Below are 15638 nucleotides of genomic sequence, written 5' to 3' on the forward strand. Positions count from 1 at the left end.
ACCTAACAACAAAACAATGTTCCTATCCACGAGCAAGATATGTTTTTCGACTTACGTAGGTCTCTTTTGGTTTCTTGCGTTAGTGTCTTGTGGTTTTCTTTGTATAGGTCTTTTATGTGTTTGGTTAGGTTTATTCCTAGGTATTTTATCTTTTCGAGGGCTATTGTAAATGGTGTCGATTTGGTGATTTCCTCTTCGACATTCCCCTTGTTGGCGTAGCGGAATCCAACTGATTTTTCTATGTTTATCTTGTATCCTGATACTTTGCTGAAATCTTCTATTAGTTCCAGTAGTTTTCTCGTGGATTCTTTAGGGTTTTTTTCTGTATAACATCATAAAAAAAAATTTTTTTTTAACATCATACCATCTGCAAATAGGTACTTTTACTTCTCCTTACCAATTTGGATGCCCTTTATTTCTTTTTCTAACCTAATTGCTCTGGCTAGAACCTCCAGCACAGTGTTGAATAGGAGTTGTGATAAAGGGCATCCTTGTCTGGTTCCCTTTCTCAAGGGGAATGCTTTCAGATTCTCTCCATTTAGGATGATGTTTGCTATTGGGTTTGTGTAAATGTTGAGGAATTTCCCTTATATTCTTTATGTGTTGGATTACATTGACTGGTTTTCTATTGTTCAGCCATTCTGCATACCAGATATGAATCCCACTTGGTCATGGTGAAATTTTTTTTTTGTTTTTTTATGTATATATGTTGTTGAATTCTGTTGGCTAGAATTTTGTTGAGGATTTTTGTATCTGAGTTCATAAGGGATATTTGTCTGTAATTTTCTTTTTTTATGGTGCCCGTGCCTGATTGTGGTATCAGGATTATGCTGTTCATAGAATGAGTTTGGGAGTATTCCATCCTTCTAAACCCATAAAAACCCAGTGCCGTTGATTCCATCCTTCTGTGCACTCAAAAATACCTTTAGTAGTAGTGGTGTTAACTCTTTCTCCGAAAGTAGGGTAGAATTCTCCATTAAATCTGTCAGTGCCTGACCTTTGTTTTTTTTGGAAGTTTTTAAATTACCTTTTCAATCTCTTCTTTTGTTATAGGTTTGTTTAGTTGTTCTACCTCTGTTTAGACTGAGGTAGTGTGTTTCTAGAAATTTGCCCTATTCCTCTAGGTTTTGAAATTTGTTAGAGTTCAGTTTTTCATAGTATTCTCTTATGATTCTTTTAATTCCAGTTGGGTCTGTTGTGATATCATACATCTCATTTCTTACCTGAGTTATTTGCTTCCTCTCCTGTTTTTCTTTTGTCAGTTTGGTGAATGATTTATCGGTTTTTTTTTTTTTTTTGATCTCTCCAAGGAATCATCTTTTGGTCTTGTTAAAACTCTTTCAGTTATTTTTCTATCCTCTATTTCATTTAATTCTGCTCTAATTTTTATTTTTTGCTTTCTTCTGGTGCCCAAGGGCTTCTTTTGCTGCTCTTTCTATTTGTTCAAGTTGTAGGGTTAATTCTTTGATTTGGGCCCTTTCTTTTTTTTGGATGTATGCATTTGTTGCTATAAATTGATTTCTGTGCACTGCTTTTGGTGTGTCCCAAAGGTTCTGGCAGGAAGTACTTTCATTCTCATTTGATCCAATGAATTTCTTTATTCCGTCCTTAATTTCTTCTATGACCCAGTAGTTTTTGAGAAAGGTGTTGTTCAGTTTCCATATATTTGATTTTTTTTTCCCTTTTTCTGTTATTGATTTCTACTTTTATGGCTTTATCATCAGAAAAAATACTTTGTACAATTTAGATGTTCTGGATTCTGTTAAGGTTTGCTTTATGGTCTAATAACGTGGTTTATTATGAAGAATGTTCCGTGTGTTGGAAAAGAAAGTATGCTGGAGTGTTCTGTATTTTTCTGTGAGGTCACGTTTGTTGATTGTGGCATTTTCTTTTTCGTATCTTTATTGAGCTTCTTTCTGGATGTCCTGTCCTTCATCAAAAGTGGTGTATTGAAGTCTCCTGCTATAATTGTGGAGCTGTCTGTCTCACTTTTCAGTGCTGTTAGAGTTTGTTTTTGTGTATTTTGGAGCCCTGTTATTGGCTGTGTAAATATTTATTATGGTTATGCCATCCTGGTATATTGACTTTATATAGTATCCTTCCTAATCCTTTGTGGTGGATTTAAGTTTAAAGTCTCTTTTGTCAGAAATTAATATTGCTACTCCTGCTCTTTTTTGATTGCTGTTTGCTTAATATATTTTTTTCCATCTTTGAGTTTTATTCTTTGCCTTTAAGTCTAAGGCATGTCTCTTGTAGACAGCTTATAGACAGATGGTGTTTTTTAATCCATTCTGCCGCTCCGTCTCTTCATTGGTGTATTTAGTCCGTTCGCATTCAGTGTAGTATGAGTTTAGTGCTGTCATTTTGATGTCTTTTGTGTGTGTGTGTGTTGTTGACCGTTTCTTTGTTCCACCCAATTTCCTATGCTGGGTCATTTTTCTTCATATATTGTTTATTTATCTTTTTCATTGTTGTAGCTTTTGTATTTGCTGAGTCTTTATGTTTTTCTTGTTTTTTTTTTTTTTGATGTGTAGGGTTGTTAGTTTCCTTTGTGGTCACCCTAATATTTACCCTTATTTTTCTAAGTTTAAACCAAACTTTTATTTCTTTATGTTGCCTTGACTTCCTCTCCACATGAAAGATCTGTGACTACATTTTTTAGCCCCTCTTTTTTGTTTTAATGTTGTCATGTTTTACATAATGATGTCTGTTTCCCTGTTTGAGGGTTTTAGCTTTGATTTATTTTTGTGATTTCCCTATCTGGGTTCATATCTGGTTGTTATGTCCTGTGTTCCGGTCCTGGGGTGTTATCTGATTTTATTGATTTTCTAACTAGACTCCCTTTCGTATTTCTTGTAATTTTGGTTTGGTGTGTACAAATTCCCTAAACATCCTTTTATCTGGAAATGCCCTAATTTCACTATCATGTTTGAGAGGCAGTTTTGCTGGATATATAATTCTTGGCTGGCAGTTTTTTTTTCTCCAAGGCTTTATATATACGTCATCCCATTACCTTCTTGCCTGCATCGTTCCTGCCGAGTAATGTGAGCTTATTCTGATTGGTTCTCCTTTGTAGGTGACTTTTTCTTCATCCCTAGATGCCCTTAAAATTCTCTTTGGTTTTGGCAAGCTTGATTATAATATGTCTTGGTGCCTTTCTTTTGGAATCTACTTTGTGTGGGGTTCGATGAGCATCTTGGATAGATACTTCTCATCTTTCATGGTATCAGGGAAGTTTTCTGCCAACAAATGTTCAACAGTTCTCTCTGTAATTTCTGTTATTGCCACCTGTTCTCATACTCCAATCACTCATAGGTTATTTCTCTTGATAGGGTCCTACATAATTCTTAGAGTTTCTTTATTTTTTTTTAATTCTTTTATCTGATTTTTCCCTCAAATCTATTGCTGTCACGTGCTTTTTCTTCAATCTCACTAGTTTTGATTTCCATTTCCTCAGTTCTTCTCTGGTGACTTTCTGTGGTGTTGTCTAATTTTGAAATTTTATTGTTAATCTGAATTTCTGTTTGCTCTCTGTCCATGGGTTCTTGCAGCCTATTTGTCATTATGCTTTTCTCTAATCTTCTTAAGTTCCTCTTTTGCTTTGTCTGTGTGCTCTTTGGCTTGCTCTGCCTTTTGCCTGATCTCCTCAAGAGTTGTGCATGTTTAGTATCCCCCCCGCCCTCATAATTCCAAGACGTTCTCTTTGTTTGGCAGATTTCTTGATTCTTTGTTTTGGGTGCTTGCTGAAGCCATCTCTGTCTGCCTCTTTATGTGATTTGATATTGACTGTTGTCTCCGAGCCATCGTTAAGTTGTATTTATTTTATGTTTGTTTAATGTGTCCTACCTTCTTGTTTTGTTTTGTGTTGATATGCCTAAATAGGCTATTCACATGAGCTAATTTGATTATTGGCAACTTTGACGGTTTTACGGCCCGTCACCAGATGGTTAGAGCTGTTACTAGGTATGTGAGCCCAGAAGTCCATTTAGTTTTCTTGTATGGATTCAGCTCAGGTGTCCACCTGGTCAGTCACCAAGTTTTATTGACTCAAAACTTTCAGGTGAGTTTGCCTTGTAAAATGTTCAGTACGCTGGTAATTATTTTCCCATGATTTTGTTCCAAAGAATAGAAGAAAGTGGGAAAACATCTTGATTCCTTTTATGAGCATAGCTTAATTTTAGTACTCAAATCTGACAGGATCATTAGCAGAAAGGAAATTACAGGTAATTCTCTTTCTTGAATATAAATTTACATATCAACATTCCCAATCTAGTTGTGTTTTATAAAAAGGTTATATCATGGCCAAGTTCTGTTCATACAGTGTGATTCAGTACGAGACCCCCCCCGCCATGAGAAATAATAGTATAATTGCAGGGGGGGGGGAAGAAAAACAATAAAATTCAATGCCCATTCATGATTTATAAAAAGAAACAACAACAAAAATAACTCTTACCAAATTAGGAGTAGAAGGGAAATGTCTTACTGCCACAAAGAATATTTACAGAAAATGGGAGCAAGCATCCAACTTCATGGTGCAATGTTAAAAACAAGAATGAGACAACAATGCTGAATATTCCCACTTCTACTAGACTACACGGAGGTGAAGCCCACCGCAGTATTGGCAGGCAGAGAAATAAAAGGGATAATTATTGCAAAGGAAGAAATAAAACTACATTATTTGCTGATGTTATTGAATAAATATAAAACCCAGAAGACTATGCATAAATTGATGAGTTAATAATTGAGTAAAATGGCAATTTTCCATAAACAATGTTGGTTAAATTCGCTATCTGCATGGATAAAACAATTATTCTGTAATCCTGGCTCACATCATTCACAAAAATCAGGAAGATTATAGTTCCAATGTGAAAAGCAAGAACTTTTAAAGGAAAAACAGGAGAGAATATTTTCAGGTTTGGAAGGCAAATGTTTCTTAAACAGGAGAGACTTTAAAGGAAAATGTTAACAAATGTAACTACATTAAAATTTTTCTGATCATGAAATAGCATAATTAAGATAGTTGAAAGATCAAGTTTCACCGTGGAAGAACATATTTAAAATAGTTGTAACAAATAAAGAATCATATAGTTCTACAAAAGAATAGGATAGGCAGAAAAACTCATTTGAAAAAGGATATGTGAACAAGTACTTAATAAGATCTCCAGAGAAACAATACAAATATGAGATAGTGCTCTGGCTCATATGTCAGAAAGAAAATGCAAATAAAAATCACAGTGAAATAGCTCAAAATAGCCCCCAAAATAGTTAAAATTAACCATACTCACTGTATCAAGCATTGGTAAGAATATGGAGCAACTGGCATTCTCATGTGTTGCTGGTGGAGTGTAAATTGCTATAAACATTTTGGAAAACTACATGGTATTATCTACTACAGTGGACATTTGTATACTGTATAACTCAGCAGTATAACATATCTTCACCAGACATACATAGATGGAGATACTCATTAGAGCATTATTTGCAGTAGCCAAAGCCCATATACAAGCCAAACATCCATCACCAGCAAAATGGGTAAGTAAAATATGATGTATCAGCATAATTGAATTTGATCCAGCAAACAAAAGTAAATGAACTGTAACTGCCTGCAGTGACATGAATGAATCTCTTTTGGGTAAAAGGAGTCGGGCAGATCTAATCAATGGGGTTAGAAATCATGAATGTGATTTCTTTGGAGATGGGAGATGGAGTAATGACTGAAAAGGGTCAGCTGAGAGCCTGGCTGTGTCCTGTTTCTTGGCCTGTGTATTACACCAGTGTTCGCTTTTTGATAATTGATCAATCTGTATATGATGATTTGTGCCCTTTTCAAATTATAGTTCAATAAATATGTTTAAAAATATATGAAAGTGCAACAGTGAATAAAAAACAACTGCTACCCAACTGAAAAGTGCCCAGGGGTTTAACCAGGAAGTTTGAAGGAAAAAGGAACTAAAACAGTTATTTAGAGTCAATGCCAACTGGAAATTTGTCTTATTGAAGGAGAAATTGTAAGATATACATGTATGTATGCTTATATATGTAAATACACATATATGTGTATAATATGCATACATGTAGACGTGTGTGAAGTTGTCAAGGGTTTCATTTTACTTATATCCACAATCAATGCTCATTGAAGCAGCAGCCAAGAAATCAAACAGTGCATTGCATTGGGCAGAGTTGCTGCAAAAGACCTCTGTAAAGTGTTAAAAAGCAAAGATGTTACTTTGAGGACAAAGGTGCACCTATCGGAATCGACTCGACGGTACTGGGTCTGGGTTAACCCGAGCCATGGTGTTTTCAGTCATCTCATATGCATGCGAAAGCTGGACAGTGAATAAGGAAGACTGAAGCACTGATGCCTTTGAATTATAGTGTCGGCAAAGAATATTGAATATACCATGAACTGCCAGAAGAACGAACAAATCTGTCTTGGAAGAAGTACCACCAGAATGCTCCTTAGAAGCAAGGATGATGAGAGTCTCACATAATTTGGACACGTTATCAGGTGGGACCCAGTCCCTGGAGAAGGACATCGTGCATGGTAGAGGATCAACAAAAAAAGAGGAAGACCCTCAATGAGATCAGTTGACACTGTGGCTGAAACAATGGGCTTAAGCATAGGAATGTTTGTGAGGATGGCTCAGGGCTAGGCAATGTTTTGTTTTGTTGTACATAGGGCCGCTATGAGCTAGAACCAACTCGACGGCACCTAGCAACAACATACGTGTGTCTGTGTGTAGACCAAAACAGTTGTCCTCTAGTTGGTTCTGACTAGGTGATCATAAGTGTGCCGAGTAGAACTACTTCATAGGGTTTTCAAGGCTGTGACCTTTTGGAAACAGATCACCAAGACTACTTTCAGTTTGACTCTGGGTAGTTTCAAATCACCAACTTTTTGGTTAGTACTCTAATGTTTAACCATTTGTGCCACCCCAGGACTCCCCAATAAAGCATAACAAGTTTAGTAATAGAGGAGTGTACAGGATGTTGAAAAAGCAGGTAGGCAGTGACTTCAACGCGGAGTGCTTCCCGGGTGAGATGACTCAGGCTATTGATGCATGTATTCCCCTTGTAGACAGGTGAGTGTGTGTCATCTGGAGCAAGGCAGAAGAACAAATGCCTTAATGCATACTGCAGTGAATGCGAATGAGTAGTGTGATAGTTGCATATAGATGACAGTGTTAAACATTAGCACCGATCTAGTAGAGGTAGGCAAGACCAAAGCCTTTTGACTTTTCTAAGAGTCTGTACTTTTTCCAGAAGAACAAAGGAAGCAATATGGGGTTTGGCTCCTGGGGGAGAAGTATGATCATATTGACATGTAGAAATATCACTAGTAATGGTGTATGGAAGAGAAAGATTCAGGACTGAAGGCAGGGTACCACAGAAGGAAGTTATTGTGATAACAGGAGAGAAGTGGTTAGATGTTTAAAAAAAAGTGGTGGAAGTAGAAATGAAGATGAAATGGATTTGAGATGACTTTAGAGAACGGAAATAGTGTAGTTTTGAAACTCCCTGAGCTGGGATAAACATTTTGATGCAATTTACGTACAAGGGGACATTTTGTTTTATCTCTTTTACCTCCTGGGAAGCCCTGAACTTTGTCCAAAGTCAAATCCAACATGACATTTAGTGATCATTTTTGCGTGGTTTATTAGAAAGGATCCTAGACTTTGCATCCAGACGTCTGATTTCAGATTCCATCTTTGCACTTTTTTGATTTTGCAAATATTGCTGTTTTTGTTTCCTCATTTTTTTATATGTACCATGTCGGAGTGATGAGAAGATCAAATAAGGAATAACCTGACACTTATTGCTTGATTCGTAAATCTTAATCAGTGTATTTATAAGACTTCTGCTGTGCACTACACTATATGGGAGAGAGGTGATATAAGGAATTTCTAATTCATATGAATAGAGTAGACTGCATATAGGCTTGTAAATTATCGGTGTATATGAAGAATGTGTAGGTGCTGTTGGAAAAATAAAACATGTTCTGGATTTAGATGAATTCTAATAATGAACACAAGCGTTAAGTATCCCTTTTAATACCCAATTATCTTCTGCTTTGAATTTTTTTTTCTTACCAAGCTAGGATTCACTCACCAGTGTTTTCTAAAATGATTATTTTGCTTCTCCCTGCACTAACTCAATAAAATGTTTGTCTTACTGCTTATCCCCTTACTGTGATACATTCTTTTGTAGAACTTACCACCACTTAACATTTGATTTATTGTCCATGCCCACGTGAACTTAGGTCTGTGTCAATATTGTGCAAATCAGTTTTATTAAATGAAGAAGCCAGAGATAAGGGCTTGAAGGAAAGCAGTCTTGCCTGAGACCGTTTTCTAATTAAATAGGTTTTTTCCTTTGTCTTCTCTCCCTCATACCCAGCAGGGCTCTAGATCATCCATGATGTTGTTGGAGAATAACAGAGTGAATAACAACAAAACTGTATGCATATGAACAAAAATACAGTTGTCAGGAATTTAGGCTTCAAAGGCAAATTGACTTGCATTCTGGCTCAGGAATGTTGAACAAGTGGTTAATTTATTGAAAAATAGGTGATAGACATGTAAAAATTCATAATTAAAAAAATAATATTCTGTTTTCAGAAGATGGTCCTATTACCTCCTGATTACCTGTGTGTATATATACACATGTGTATACACCTTGCTGTGAAGTTGATTCTTATTCATAGCAACTGTTTTAGTCAGCTAGTGCTGCTATAACAGAAATACCACAAGTGGGTGGCTTTAATAAAGAGAAGTTTAGTTCTCCACAGTAAAGTAGGCTAAAAGTCCAAATTCAGGGTGTCAGCTTCAGGGGAAGGCTTTCTCTCTCTGTTGGCCTTCTCATCAGTCTTCCTCTGGACTAGGAGCTTCTTTATGCACGGACTCCGATCCAAAGGACACTCTCTGCTCCCAGCACTGCTTTCTTGGTGGTATGAGGTCCCCCTCCCTGCTGGCTTCCCTTTTTATCTTGAGAGATAAAAGGTGCTGCAGGCCGCACCCCAGGGAAGCTCCCTTTACTCTGGATCAGGGATGTGGCCTCGGGGTCAGGGTGTTACAATCCTAGGGTAATCCTCTTTAACATAAAATTTCAATCACAAAATGGAGGACAACCAGACAATATTGGGAATCATGGCCTAATCAATTTGACACGGGGGATACAATTCAATCCATGAGAGCAACCCTATAGGACAGGGTAGAATTGCCCCATACGGTTTCTAAGGAGCAGTTGCTGGATTCGAAGTGCCAGCCTTTTTGTTTAGCAGCTGAACTCTTAACTACTGGGCCACCAGGGCTCTGATTACTTGGGTACTTAAAGACAATAACACCAGCTAAGAGCAGTGGTTGGCAATTCATTTCTGTGGTCCCCTCGGCCTCCGTTGGCTGGTGTTACTGATTGAACTGTGTCCCCCCAAAATATGCGTCAGCTTGCTTAGGCCATAATTTCCAGTATTGTGGTTCTTTTCCATTTTGTGATTAATGTCATTTTCCTATATGTTGTAAACCCTAATCTCTGCCATTGGTTAATGAGGCAAGATTGGGTTATGTTACAGTGGATTAGAGTGGAATGTAATACCCTTACTCAGGTCACATGCCTGATCCAATGTAAAGAGAGTTTCCTTGCGGTGTAGCCTGCATCACCTTTTATCTTACAAGAGGTAAAAGGAAAGCGAAGTGAGCAGAGAGTGGGGGAACCTCATACCACCAAGAAAGCAGTGCCTGGAGCAGGGCGTGTCCTTTGGACCCGAGGTTCCTGCTCAGAAAAGCTCCTAGGCCACAGGAACACTGATGACAAGGGCCTTCCTCCAGAGCCGACAGACAGAAAAAGGTTTCCCTTGGAGCTGGCGTCCTGAATTCATACTTCTAGCCTACTAGATCATGAGAGAATAAATTTCTGTTTATTAAATCCACCCACTTGTGGTATTTGTGTTACAGCAGCAGTAGATAACGAAGACAGCTGGTGAGAGGCAAAAGGAAAAGCTGCAAGTCCTAGTGTTTCTAAGTTGTTAGTATCTCATCATACTTTCACCCTGTCCTTCATATTTTGTAGAGTGTTCTGGTGGGTCTTATGGAAAGAGGTAAAATTGATTTTTTTCAGAAGGAAATGATCTCAGTAAGGAAATGAGACTAATTTGTAGAGCATTTGTGTAATTTCTCCCATGTGCTCTGACTATTCTAGACCATAAAGATAGAGAAAAATAAGACTGGAATTGGTCACAGTAAAACTGTGGAGAGAGAAATTTGTGTGCTGAAAGTATTGTAAAATCTATGTGGCAGGATGCAGTCAGTGAGAAAGAGAATGTAGATAGTGAAGGAAAGATGCTGATGGCTAATCCTAGAGTAGACCCTCGTACTATACAGAACCTTGTTTCAAATTCTCGGTTCCTCAGTACTCTTCAGTCCCACCCATTCTTTTGCACTCATTAGAGTTCATGGTACTTTTGTGAACTAGAATGTCGGATGTTTTAGGACTCCGTGGTCATTGAGGATGTGGCTGTGGACTTTACCCCAGAAGAGTGGGCTTTGCTGGATGTTGCTCAGAGGAAACTCTACAGAGATGTGATGATGGAAACCTTCAGAAACCTGGCTTCAGTGGGTAAGGATGGCATCATTTTTGTTATTTACTTCTTGAGCGAACAAATATACTCATTGATCTTGCTCCAGTATTTGGGCTGAGGAATGAGAATACATTGTTAATGAAGACAAGCATGGTAATATGCTCTATGGAGATCACATAGCTTTGCTCCCATATGAACACAAATCTATGTATTAAAGTGACTTTTTATTTATCTTATTAAAAAAGCCTTGAGGTTCTTTAAGTGTTGTAACTTTCAGCATTGACTCTAGGCGTCACATTGGGGCACAGAGAGATTTGTGGCTTGGGACCTTGTAAATTGTTCTACTGCATTTATTACAAGTTTAACATGATTTTTTTTTTTTTACAAAGAATCACACGTTTTATCTATGGACACTCTGAAGACTAAAGTGTCAGGAAAATGTTCATTGCTCTTCCTGTCTTCCCTCATGATGTGCCTTTCTCCATGAGTGCTGTGTCAGCTAAATGCATTTGTTCTCTGGAGAAGCAAGAGAAAGATCTGACCAGTGTGGCATCTTCAGAGCCACCGTGTGGGGGGAGCACCAGGAAGGGAAGAATCCTTTAAAGGACCAGTCCTACATAGAGGGAATTAGATTAGAATAAATAAATTAGAAAAAGTCTCTTTTGGGTTGAGGAGACTGAACTTCCCTGACAGTTGAGCTTCATGTGTTTATGGAGAAAGACCTTCTCTTTTCACCTTATTTGTACATTGTGCATTTCCATGTTATATGTGCATTGTGTTTAATATCTTTCTCCTTTACTCCTAATTATAAAAAAAAAAAATTTTTCTTTAATAATACCTCATATATATCACTGTCATTCTCAATCTTCAAATAGCAAATTGCTTTTTGACCATCAAACAGCCAAATTCCTCGAAGTCTTACTTTGTTCATAGGTGATCTTATTCCTCCTAATAATTCCCTTGTTTTATATTATAAACCTCGTCTTCAGTCATTGGTTCAGGTTCTCAAAACCTTAATGATGGAGAAAAATTATCCAGTGAACATCTAATGGTGCGATTCAGGAGGAATGACTCCTGGTGCTCCATGCTGGGAGAGATCTGTGAATTGCTTGGCTTTGAAGATCAACATAAAATCCTGGGGAGATATGTGAGGTGAGTATCATTCATATGAATGCCTCAGCAGAAAGCATTAAGGTATCATAACAAAAAAGAAATACCACACACTAGCTCTAAAATTGTATTTACGTAATTTCACAATATGATATTTTCATTAATTTGAGTCACAGATTGAATATTCCAAATGTATTTTACTTGTGTACAATTAACAGAAGCCCCATATTTTAGAAAATTGGTGACGATAATGATGGTGTCTTTGCCAGATGATTTAACCAATGAAACATGAGACAACCCAGGGAAAATACATGTTCACTGTGTTTGGTAATGGTGAAATTGGAACAAGTTTTATCTAACAGCGTCTTATTTTTTCACAGAAGGCATATGATACGGAACCTTTGTGAAAATAAGGAAGACAATAAAGGTGGAAAACCCTTCAGCCAGATTCCAAACCTTACTGTGTTCAAAAGAACTACTGAGGTAAATCCTGAATACCACAAATGTGGAAAATTCTTCATAGATCACTCATCACTTAAGCGTCATATCAGATGTCAAACTGAATGCAATACCTATCAATGTAATGAACATGAAGAAGTCTCTCTTTCTTACCTAAGTACTCCTATGAGAACTCTTACTGGAGATAAGCCCTATAAATGTAAGATATGTGGGAAAGGCTGCATTTGTATCTCAACTCTTAAGAATCATGTGACAACACTCAATGAAGAGAAACTCTCTGAATGTAATGGATGTGGAGAAGATTTCTGTAGCGCCTCATCCTTTTGGACACATACGAGAGGCCACAAGCATGAACATAAAGGATACTGGAAAACCTATTCCACATCACTCACTTTACACAGAAAATTTCGTAATGGAGATAAGCCTTATAAAAGTAAAGAATGTGGGAAAGCCTTTAGTCATTCCTCATCCCTCATTACACATACAAGAACTCACAGAGAGAGGCCTGATGAACGTAAGGAATGTGGGAAAGCCTTTTGTCGTTCCACACACCTCACCACACTTAGAGCTCACAGTGAAGAGAGGCCTTATCAATGTAAGAAATGTGGGAAAGCCTTTTGTGATGCCTCTTCTTTCACTGAACATAAAAGAACTCACAGTAAAGAGAGGCCTCATGAATGTAAGGAATGTGGGAAAGCCTTTAGTGATAACTCCTCTTTTGCTAAACATAAAAGAACTCACCACGAAAAGAGGCCTTATGAATGTAAAGAATGTGGGAAAGCCTTTAGTTGTTCCTCAAACCTCATTACACATAGAAGAATTCACAGTAGAGAGAGGCCTTATGTATGTAAAGACTGTGGAAAAGCCTTTAGTTGTTCCTCAGGACTCTGTGCACATAGAAGAATTCATAGTGACGAGAAGCCTTATGCATGTAAGGAATGTGGGAAAGCTTTTCGTTGTTCCTCACACCTCACTTCACATTTAAGAAGTCACAGTGAAGAGAGGCCTTATGAATGTAAGGAATGTTGGAAAGCCTTTAAAAACTCCGCTTCTCTCACTATACATGTAAGAATTCACAGTGGAGAGAAGCCTTATGAATGTAAGGAATGTGGGAAAGCCTTTAGGGCCGCCTCCGCTCTCATTATACATACAAGAATTCACAGTGGAGAGAGGCCTTTTGAATGCAAGGAATGTGGGAAAGCTTTTAGGGTTTCCTACTCTCTCATTAAACACATAGGGATTCACGATGAAGAGAGGCCTTATGAATGCAAGGAATGTGGGAGAGCCTTTAGTGACTCTTCATCTCTCACTAAACATGCAGGAACTCACAGTAGAGAGAGGCCTTATGAATGTAAGGAATGTGAGAAAGCCTTTAAAGACTCCTACTCTCTCACTACACATATAAGAATTCACAGTGGGGAGAGGCCTTATGAATGTAAGGAATGTAGGAGAGCCTTTAGAGACTCCTCCTCTCTCACTAAACATGTAAGAATTCACAGTGGAGAGAGGCCTTATGAATGTAAAGAATGTGGGAGAACCTTTAGAGTGTCATCCTCTCTCATTAAGCATATAAGAATTCACAGTGGAGAGAAGCCTTATGAATGTAAGAAATGTGGGAAAGCCTTTACTGTCTCCTCTGCCTTGATTACACATACAAGAATTCACAGTGGAGAGAGGCCTTATGAATGTAAAGAATGTGGGAAAGCCTATACTGTCTCCTCTTCTTTGATTAAACATTCAAGAACTCATTGTAGAGAGAGGCCTTATGAACATAGCATATATAGGAAAGCCTTCTGTTAATCTTCATAGCTCACTAGACATATAAGATCTCACAGTGGAGAGGCCTAAGGAATGTGGGAAAGTTTAGTTGTTCTTCGCACCTCATGACTCTGAGAAGAACTCACAGTGGAGAGGCTTTATGAATGTAAGGCATGTGGGAAAGCTCTTAGTTGTTCCTCGCACCTCGCTACACGTAGAACAGTGGAGCGAGGCCTTATGAATGGAAGGAATGAGGGAAAGCCTTCAGGTGTTATTCAGCCCTCACTACACATAGAAGAGCTCATAGAGGAGAGAGGCCTTACGAATGTAAGGGATGTAGGAAAGCCTTTAGTTGTTCCTCTCACCTCCTACACCTATAACTCACAGAAGAGAGAGGATTTATGAATATAATTAATGCTTGTAGAAAAGCATTTATTCACTCCTCTATCCTTATTGAACGTTGATAACTTCACAGCAGGGAGAGATCACGTAAACACAAGAAATGGAAGAAAGCTGTTACTGGTAACACTTATCTCACAGGACACAGAAAAAGGTATAGTGGAGAGAAACCCTATGAATTTAAGGGATGTGGAAGTCTTTAGTTATTTCTCCCCCCTCGGTCGACACACTCACTGTGGAGAGAATCCTTAAGAATTTAAAGAATGTACAGTTATCAAATGTCCCTCATTGTTTGCAATACATCTTAGCAGATATACTAGAGAAAAGCAATATACGTCTAAGTAATGTTGGATAGCTTTTATCTCATTTCACAAACCTGAAAGAGGATCCCCAAAACCCAATGCCGAAACATACAAGGCAGAAAAACCATTTAAGTGTAAGCCATGTGGGAAATGTTTTGTTTTTTTTCTCCATGCTTTCAAAGACATTCTGATTCATGTGTATGGAAAAGTCTTCCCTAATTAACCCAACTGATCATGTGAGAAGTTGCTCTGGAGAGACAACATGTAAGTATAAGGTAACTAGGAACATCTACACATCTTTTTGCATTCTTGGACAACATGTGAGATATACTTTGGATTGATAATTTGAATGTAAAAGATGATGGAAGCCTTTAGTGTTCCTTTTCGCTCAGGACACCAATGAGACCACACACACTGGAGAGACCCCGTGACTGTAAACTTTGTAAGAGAGCCTTCAGTCACATTATTTTCCTTATAGTGCACAAGGAAATTTATACCAGGGAAGGAATCTTATCAAAGTTGCAAATTATGAACTTAATTTTATATTTTCATTTTTTGATATAAACATTATGGTGATAAACATCACTCTTAAGTATACTCAGCTACTAACTGAAAGGTTGGAATATTAAACCCTCCCAGTGGCTCCACAGGAGAAAGACCTGGTCATGTGCTTCTGGAAAGATTACAGCCCGGGAAACCCTTGGTACAATTCTGTCAAATAGGGTGGCTGTGAGTCAAAAATGGACTGGATGGCACCTAATAACAACAGTCCTTTCAGTTCTAGGACATGAATTTTGGTCAGGAGCATTTGCATTTTGATTCATTTATACAGAAATATTCAAGGCTGTGGCGGGCCCCCATAGAGCCCCAACATGACCTAGGTGTACTGGAGCTTTTGTCCTGCACAGACCCAAAGCCTGTGCTCAGAGATAGAGTCCTGGTTTTGGTATTTCTAACAGTCCAAGAGCGTGCGCTGGGCCACAAACTGAGGCTGCATTTGCTGGGATGGGATGGAATAGTGGCTGCTGCAACACCTG

At 38.1% G+C, this 15638-nt stretch overlaps 1 protein-coding gene across 3 annotated transcripts in view; it reads left to right on the forward strand.

The window, feature by feature from the left end:
- Nucleotides 1-15638, forward strand: part of LOC126072189 (zinc finger protein 345-like) — a 112364-nt gene that overhangs the window by 10424 nt on the left and 86302 nt on the right. The window contains exons 3-5 of one of the 3 annotated variants that reach the window (XM_049876981.1): nt 10485-10611; nt 11563-11725; nt 12067-12295. The exons of 1 other annotated variant lie outside the window; for it this stretch is intronic. In XM_049876981.1, the coding sequence (XP_049732938.1) occupies nt 10485-10611; nt 11563-11725; nt 12067-12295 (519 nt within the window). Of the gene's footprint in view, nt 1-10484; nt 10612-11562; nt 11726-12063; nt 12296-15638 lie in introns of all 3 variants that reach the window. One more of the 3 variants, XM_049876978.1, reaches the window with a different exon arrangement.

This window comes from Elephas maximus, chromosome 3, assembly GCF_024166365.1.
Source record: "Elephas maximus indicus isolate mEleMax1 chromosome 3, mEleMax1 primary haplotype, whole genome shotgun sequence".
NCBI lineage: Eukaryota > Metazoa > Chordata > Mammalia > Proboscidea > Elephantidae > Elephas > Elephas maximus.